The following is a 9,119-nucleotide window of genomic DNA, read 5'->3' on the forward strand; positions in this document are numbered from 1 at the left end:
TAATAGATAAGGGAGTTATTTGAACTTTTTAAAAATTATGGGACGAAATTGGACCCCGAGTAAAAGTTAGAGGACGAAAAAGGGTATTTTGCCTATTTTCTATTATACCATACATTACATATACTGTTAAATGTAGAATAACACATTCAAAGACTCTTAGAGAGTAATGTGCATAATTAGTACATAAAACCTCATTAATAAGTGAACAAGTCATTGACACATCTTAAAAAATCTTATTGACACAATATTGTATGGCCAATGAATCACATTTACTCTATAATTACTTAAATATCATTAAGGGTGATAAACGGGTATGTCTTCCCTGTTTAGGTCCGCCCCGCAAAACCTTCTAAAAAACGAGGCGGGACGGACTTTGTTGAGAGTGTGGGGCTAAAACCTTGCCTGATCCTACATATAAGTGAGTGCGGGAAGGGACGGACCCATTGACATTGCACCCTTTAAGGCCAAAAATTACAAATTTTCATGTTAATACACGGACTCGCAAAAGCCAGCAAACAAACGGTGCGGGACAGGGCGAGCAGTTTGGACGGTTTAGGCCTAAAATCTTTGTTCGTCCCGCAAAAAAGTGCGGGCAAAACGTACATGCCTAACGGGTCGGGTCCATTTTGCCACCTTTAAAAATTATACTGCAAGTAGGGATATTATTACATAACAGTACACATGATAAAATGCAACAACAAAACATGCTGGAAATTCAACACAACAAAATAATAACAACATGTGACATAGCAGAATCATACTTCTAACATCAATTTCACAAACATAGTAAGGATTCACAAAAATCTAACTCCCAAATTTTCATGAAATGAAATTCCCCCCAAAGTTAAAGCTAACTATGAACCCACCTTGATGAGATGAAGATGATGAAGATTAGAGAAGAAGTTGATGGTGATAATTCCATGCTTTTGATTCCACTTCCAAGTTTTTTCCCCTTTCTTCTCTTATTCTCCTCTTCTTTCTCCTTTTTCTTTCTTTCTCTCTTCTCTTCTCTTATTATTACCAACTTTTTTTACTTTACTAGTAAGAGCGAAATTGGAAAGGAAAATATGTAAAAAAAAGAAAAATCTTATTAAGAAATATTTATTTAATGAGAAACTGGTCATTCATTATGTTTCCAACATGTCCTTTATTTTACATGTTAACAATGGTCAGTTGAATTGAGTATGAATTAAGTTTGACTGAGTTCACTAGTTACTCTATTTGTACCAACTAATAACATATAGAGAACATATGAGCTTAATATGTCTCAACTGACAACAAATAGAGCATATAAGAGCTCAATCTGTCTCAACTGACAACAAATAGAGCATATAAGAGCTCAATTTGTCCTAAATGATAAGGAACAGAGCAATTAAGATAATATGAGATATTACAAGTAGTTTGTGATGCCTCAAAGTAATTTTGCGAAGCTTTGAGCTTATATGAATTCTCAGTGTATATTTTTTGAAAAACAATATTTTTAGCGTCTATGTTAAAAAGATGACTTTAATGGAAGTGCCACATTTTCTTCCATATTATATTCCTATAGGAATTTTGAGGTAGTTGTCATTCTCCTTCTTTTGTATTCGAGTTGAGTATCCCTTGTGCTCACTTTAATACAATTCTTTTATTTTTTAAAAAATCAAATCTATATCCTCAAAACTTGTAAAAATTCATATTAGCACAAATTTGAAGAGGTTTGCAATGATACTATATTTTTATTATATTTAAGGTATTGTGATAAAGTTTGATATGTGTCAAAATCACTCCAACAAAGCAAAATCTATTGTATTATAAAAGTAGAAGTTACAATATGACAAGAATGGACAAGACTTAAACACAAAAATTAGAAGAAAATAATAATATCTTTAAAGAATTAAGCAAAATTTACAAAAAATTTATGAACAACCATGCTTTGTGCGCAATTGGAAAAACGCATCATATGTACATGAGTGTCGCGCGTTATGGGAAATACAAATAACATGTAGGCAACAATGGAGAAACACACTGCATTGGTCTTGGGTGTGGCACATTTGTGTGGATTGAATTTTTAACCAGTATAATGCTTTAACCATATCTAAAGTTTCGTAAGTCAAATTAAGATAAAATCAACGTCAAAAGAAATATAACATCCATGACTATAGCTTTCGTGAACTTGAGGTATCAAAAGAAATAAGACATTGAAAATACATACTCATTAAACTTCAAAGGTTGTTTATGTGGGGAGGTAGTGATAATCGTAAGAAAATGTTTTAGGTAAAACGGAATAAGACTATTCTTGCTAAGAAAGGTAGATGTTAGTGTAAAAAAAATTAAAATAATTTGTTAAAATTAAAAGTTAGTCGAGGATTCAAGTAATAGTTCTCCATTCTAATTTTTTTTAATTAGAGACTAAGCTAAGGAGTGAAATATGTCTCTTGGTTGTGGATTTTTTAAATCCTTCAAAACCTGTTAAGTACATAGTTAGTTATTTTTTTGTGAGCTACTAAATTGATGAAAACATAAGCAAAATGCAAAGAAGAAAGATAAAGGATTAATTGTGAGAAAATGGAAATTTTGATTGATGGATTGTCTAAAATTAAACATATATTGGTATTTATAGGAAAAGTTAACTCTACTCACCATAATATTATGGTCTACAAGTTCGAGTCTTGAATCAAATTAGACATTTTTATAGGTGATGGGTATTTCTTCCCATTACTTGGTGTATATGGTGCCCAACATTTGGCTTGGCTTGCTCTATTTTGTGGAGTTTCATTTTTTATTGTCCTCGCATGTATCACCGATTCTAACTTTTCTTCTCCGAATTTGATTCGAATCTTGAGAAAACTTGACTCAATAAAATTTTGGCAGCAAATTTTGGATTTTGATTAAGTAATTTTGATTCGAATCATATATCTCAATGACTATATTCACATGACTTGAATCATAAAAAGTCTGATTTGAATCATCGGGGCAGTTTTTTTTAGTTCTTGATTCAAATCATTTCTCTCTTGACTCGACTCATACCATTTGTTATTAACTCAAATTAAATGGATATTTTCTCTGATTTTTGTGTCGTATCTCTAACACATATAAATCAATTTTCCAAATCCCTCTCACAACTTTTCTATGATTTAGAACTCACATTTTCTTTCAAATTTTCAAAAGCATTTTAACTTTTGTTTTGAGTTTGCAACCAAAATCTCTCTTCATCTTCAATCTCTTGTGTTTTCCATTGTTGTTTAGATTAGGTTCTCATTTTAGGGTGTGGGATTTGTGTGAGTAGGTTTCTTTTGTATTTAACGATTTGCCTATATTTTTGAAGATTTCATATTTGACATCTTTGTATGGTTGTGGTTAGGATCGACAATCCATCCGAAAAAGAAGGAGGTTTTTCTGTCCATGATTTTTTTGGTAGAGTTGTGTGGAAGCTACTACATTAAAAGCTTAAGTTTTTCTCAACTTCAGAGAGATTGAGGTTTAAGTAACCAGTAGAGTTGAGTAAAAGTTGCTGCAGAACGGAAGTTTGGAGTAGTATTCTTGAAGTTGGAAGATAAAAGTCGATGTCGAGTAAAGCTTTTGTAGAATTCACTGTCAAACACGGTTCATAATCAAAGAGAATTCGGATTGAAGATTGTTTACAGATTTTCTTGTACTCTTTTTCCCTTAGGGATAATCAAATGATGGGCTTATACATCTTTGTTTTATTTCATTTATATGAACTACCTCTCACTACCTTAATCAAGTTTTGGCATTGTTGTGGCTTTGTAATGGCGAGGATTCCCTCATGAGGATGAAAATGTTTCCCCTAGGGCGACAAGAATTCTTAAATGAGAATCCTATATATGTGATTGTCTTGAAAGATGAAAAGTATCCCTTCACGAGGATCCATCATATGATATCTCCTCGAAGGGTGGAAAATATTCCTTTGGGAGGACCTAACACATGTAATCTCCTCAAAGGGAAACAAGAATTCATCCTTGAGAAAAAGATAATAATGCAAAACAAAGCACAATTCTCTCAATTTATATAATAATGCGAAGAGCCTCATTAAAAACCTTGCGCCTTATTGCAAACGCATGGGAAAATGCTCTCCGTAGAACAAAGAATGCCCTAAATTAACCATACAAACGGAAAAGATTCCATCTCTCATTAAACATACTAACAAAGTAAATTAAGCTAAGCTAAACATGGCTTAACGCCTAAATAATTAAAAGTTTTTAAGCTCTCTTCTCATATCGCCTTCGTGCTTTCCTTTGGCTTGAATCTTAGGATCCCATAAAGTAGCAATCGCTTCTAGAAGCTGGGGAGTGGGGACTCAACTTCTATATTATTCAGGAGAGTTTGATCTTCCCTTCTGACTCCTTCTCGTGTAATGTTATAAATCAGAACACGTTACTTTAAGAATCCCCCGAACAGGCGTCCAATCTAGAAAACGGGCAACACAACCAAGAAATGGGCGACTAAAAGGATAGGCCTTTACAAATATATCAATACAATGTGTGTGTGTGTGTGTCTGTGTGTGTATGTATGTGCGTGTTTTGTATTAATTATTTTATTAAAATATAAAACAAATTATATTTTAAAATAATTACATTTAATGTAACTAATAAAATAAAATTTTAATTAAAATAATTTATACATAATTTATTGAAAAATTATTTAATTTTTTTTAGTGGAAGCATTTATTTATATTTAAGTATTAATATAAACAAGTTAAATATCAACATTTTAATAATATATATATATATATATATATATATATATATATATATATATATATATATATATATATATATATATATATATATATATATATATATATATATATATATATATATATATATTTAATGGTTAATAGAAATTTTTTATTTTATAATGAAATATATATAATAAATATTATCATCATTTTTTTATTTATGATAAATTTAGATTAACAATGAAAAATTTAAAAAAAAAAAGTTTGAGTTAGAAGAATGTATTTCTCTCAGGTCTCTCATGTTCCAATCCTGTTAGATATAAATTCTTTATAAATAAAATAAAAAATAAATTTAATTAGCTTAGTTAAAATATATTGTTAGTTAGTTAAAATATTCAAATATATAACATTACAAATTTTTATTTAAAAATTTATTCCACTATACTCGATGTTAATCTTTTAAGCCAAAGTTAACTAAATCAACCTCACACTAACCCTATTCTATTTTATTAGAAATACCAATTTAAAATAGTTATATTTTAATATATGTATTAAAAAATTTATTAATCTAACTTTTTGAAATTTTTTAGCTTATCGGTAAATTAAAATTTTAAGTTATTTTATGTTCTATTTTATAATTAAATATATATATGATCAATTTAGGTTAACCGTGAAACATTAAAATTATATAAAAAAAATTTAATTCGTTTAAAAATTTATTAAATATTTTCTTAGCCGAAAGATCTAATTAAAGAAACTAGGTTAAGATTTGAATACAATTTTTTAAATTTAAAAATCCACTTTAATCGCTTCTTATACTTACTCCACTTGATTTTGTTATAGTTAGTTAGATTATATCCCTTTATTTACTCCACGTTAATCTTATAAACCGGAGTTTTTGACTCATTCAACTTCACACTAGCCCTATATAAACCCATCGAGAAACCTAAAATTTTACTAGCTAGTTAGAATTTTCAGAGTTAACCCTAATTAAGGTAACAATGAGTAGCGTACAGAAAGATGTTGAAAATCAAGGTGTGGAGTCTTCACCAAATAATGAAATTGAAAACTGGTTACCAATCAGTGCTTCCAGGAAAGCAAAATGGTGGTATTCAACTTTTCACAATGTCACTGCTATGGTTGGTGCTGGAGTCCTAGGGTTACCATTTGCTGTATCTCAACTTGGATGGTAGTTATATTTATATTTTTTATTCACTTTATTTCATACATTTTGATTATTCAATACTAATTTAGGTTTTTGATTTATGTGTTTGTATAGGTTTCCTGGGATTTCATTGATTTTAGTGTCATGGCTTATGACATTTTATTCACTGTGGCAACTAGTGCAAATGCATGAAATGGTTCCAGGGAAGAGATTTGATCGATACTTTGATTTAGGAGAACATGTGTTTGGATCCAATGGGAGATTAGGATTCTGGATGATAATGATACAACAATTGATTGTTCAAGTTGCTTCAACCATTGTGTACTCGGTCACCGGTGGAAAATCGTTGAAGAAATTCTGTGACATATTGATTCCATCAGTATTTGGAGAGTTTAGACAAACATACTATATTGTCTTCTTTGTTGGTTTACAGATGCTCCTTTCGCAGATTCCTAACTTCAATAATTTGAAAGGAATCTCTTTGCTCGCCGCGCTCATGTCTGTCTGGTACGTTAAGAAATCTCTTTGATCACATTTAATAAGTTAAGACCGAATTTTAACTATATTTGTTGTGATGGTTTTGCAGTTATTCGATGGTGGCGTTTGCGTCATCCCTTGTGAAGGGATTCAAAGGTCATCCAACTCACTATGGCGTTCGATCTCACACTCCTGCTGGGAAAACTTTTGATATTTTTAATGCTCTTGGAACAATAGCGTTTGCATTTGCTGGACATAGTGTGGTTCTTGAGATTCAAGCAACATTACCCTCTACCGAAGAAAAACCTTCTAAAAAACCTATGTGGAGAGGCATTGTTGTTGCATACTGCATCGTTATTACGTGCTATCTTCTTGTTGCGATATCGGGTTTTTGGGCATTTGGAAATATGGTTGAAGATGATGTACTCGTCTCACTTGAACATCCTCCATGGGTTATTGCTATCGCTAATTTCATGGTTTTCTTACATGTCATCGGAAGTTATCAGGTAATTCTAATGTTCTCTTTTCAATGCAAAATTTAAATCATTTTACATCATCAATGTTTAAAAATATCTTATTAATAAAACATATACGATAATACTAATACTTGTTTTCATTTATGTTTAAGGTCTTCGCAATGCCTGTTTTTGATACATTGGAGTCTTGTTTGGTGCAAAAATTCAATCTCAAACCTTCAAGGACTCTTCGCCTCATTGCTCGAAGCATATATGTTGGTAAGATTAGTTAATGAAATACACCATATTTTTAGGTTAAAAATATGAATTATAATTTTCATATATGTGTGTATATTTAATTTAACATGAAATTTTCTTTTCTTTATATAGCTATGGTTGGATTGGTTGCTATAATCTTTCCATTTTTCGGAGGGCTATTAGGATTTTTCGGAGGACTAGCATTTACAGCAACATCATACATCGTAAGAAATAATACTTATTAATATTATTAATCATGTCTTGAAATATTCTCAAGTATTAGTGTCATTTTACTAATTTTGAAATACTTGATAATACAGATACCTTGTGTCTTATGGATTATGGCCAAAAAACCTAAAAGATGGAGCTTTCATTGGATTGCATCAGTGGTAAATTTTATTTTAATCAAACATGAATTTAATGTTGGTAGAAAATAATAATCTATGTATCTAACTTATATTTTTTTTGTTGTTACAGGCTTGTATAGCTCTTGGCACTGTGATATCAATTGTTGCACCCGTTGGAGGAATAAGAACAATTATTGTTTCGATAAAAACTTATAAGCTATTTTCGTGATTATTAGAGGGTTAATTAGTTGATGTTCTAGGTATTTTTTCAATCACTAGAACATCATTTCATAGAATTTTTCAAGTTTTTAGGTTTTAGTTTCTAGCTAGTAGATTTGGCAGATTTTTTAGCTGCTTAGTTATTGATGAGATTTTGTAAATATCTCATTCAAGATAGATGTGTTGGTTAAGCAAAGTATTACGCTAAACCATAGGTAATATTTACCGGTGTATCTGTTTTCAATTTTTAATGAAATATTTATTTTATATTTACTTTAAAAATCTGTTCTACATTAAGGTAATTAGTTAGAATAATATGGCATGCATTTGAAAAAAAAAAATCAGTTACAATTAATTAGGCAGTAGCCGTTTTTATTATACTTCAAAGTCGCAAGAATATTGTCATTGAATAATCTTGTTTGAACAAAGTTTTATAGTTCCGAAATTGATGGAGTACAATTTAACTACTATTTGTTTTATATCAGTCATTTATTATTTACTTCAAACATATTTTCTCATTTATAGTTTCTCATTTATAGAGACTTTGAATAAGTCTTCATTACTTTCCCTTAAAAGTTAAGTGTATTTAAAATATTGATAAAATCAACGTTCATTTATACGAATTTTACAAAGATATTTATATAAAAATGGAGAGAAACGGAATATTATTTCGAACACTTAACAAAATTTCTCTTTATCTCACAACTATTTATTTAATCATATCATCTTGAAACATATCTTCATCCTCTTTAATTTTTCTTTTTCAATTAAAATATATTTATGCAATTATACCTTAGCTCAATATTTTTTAATTAAAATTATTTTAAAATTTTATTTTTAATGGGTCACCCCAAAGTCCGTTTTTGGCGGTCTGGCCCACGATAATATATAGGATTTCTGAGCCGCCCAATAGGCCGAGCCCATTTTGACAGTTCTACTTTGTACAGTTTAATACATGTTGCTTATCCAAAAAAAATACCATTTAAAGTGAATTATTTAATGTGAATTTTTTAAAAAAAAAATAATTAATTGGAACATTTTTTTATAAAAAGGACTATTTTTTATATTAATATGAATTGAAAAAATCTATATTTCGTCAATATTAATTTTTTTTATAATTTAAATGTATTAAAAAAACACATGCTTTTTTTTTTTGATAAGCGACATATTATATTGAATACGAGTACTAGGAGTACTCAATCCGTTTACATAGGAATAACAAGATTACAACAAAATCTGTACAGGATTATCCATCCAAGATGTTACAGATGGTAGTGGAAACTCGCCCGAAAAAGCGGCATAAAACCATTCCAAAGCCAACATTTTTGCCATGAAAAAAATTTCTCGACTACCCTTCGCCCCTCCATTAAACACTATATCGTTTCTTACAAGCCAAATAGCCCGGATAACCGACAACCAGATAAAAATACTACTAAGATTATTTCTATCCCGCCTACATAATACCGAATTAAACCGTAAAAAGTGCTCCGAGATGGACAAATTAGTAGGATAAAATA

General features: G+C 30.0%; 1 protein-coding gene across 1 annotated transcript; it reads left to right on the plus strand.

Moving 5' to 3' along the window:
- Positions 1 to 5,682: 5,682 nt before the first annotated feature.
- Positions 5,683 to 7,612, plus strand: LOC131649452 (lysine histidine transporter-like 5). Its single transcript, XM_058919214.1, has 7 exons — positions 5,683 to 5,870; positions 5,961 to 6,353; positions 6,433 to 6,829; positions 6,952 to 7,057; positions 7,169 to 7,260; positions 7,357 to 7,425; positions 7,514 to 7,612. The coding sequence occupies exons 1-7, from the start codon at positions 5,683 to 5,685 to the stop codon at positions 7,610 to 7,612; spliced, it is 1,344 nt and encodes a 447-aa protein (XP_058775197.1).
- Positions 7,613 to 9,119: the final 1,507 nt, after the last annotated feature.

The sequence above is a fragment of the Vicia villosa genome, linkage group LG1 (genome assembly GCF_029867415.1).
Source record: "Vicia villosa cultivar HV-30 ecotype Madison, WI linkage group LG1, Vvil1.0, whole genome shotgun sequence".
Taxonomy (NCBI): domain Eukaryota; kingdom Viridiplantae; phylum Streptophyta; class Magnoliopsida; order Fabales; family Fabaceae; genus Vicia; species Vicia villosa.

What these genes read in the sequence shown, in the direction of transcription:
- LOC131649452 (XM_058919214.1), top strand. Translation starts at nt 5,683, where the DNA reads ATGAGTAGCGTACAGAAAGATGTTGAAAATCAAGGTGTGGAGTCTTCA. An exon ending in ATGTCATCGGAAGTTATCAG is followed by an intron (nt 6,830 to 6,951) that starts GTAATTCTAATG and finishes TTTATGTTTAAG; the next exon opens with GTCTTCGCAATGCCTGTTTT. An exon ending in TGCTCGAAGCATATATGTTG is followed by an intron (nt 7,058 to 7,168) that starts GTAAGATTAGTT and finishes TTCTTTATATAG; the next exon opens with CTATGGTTGGATTGGTTGCT.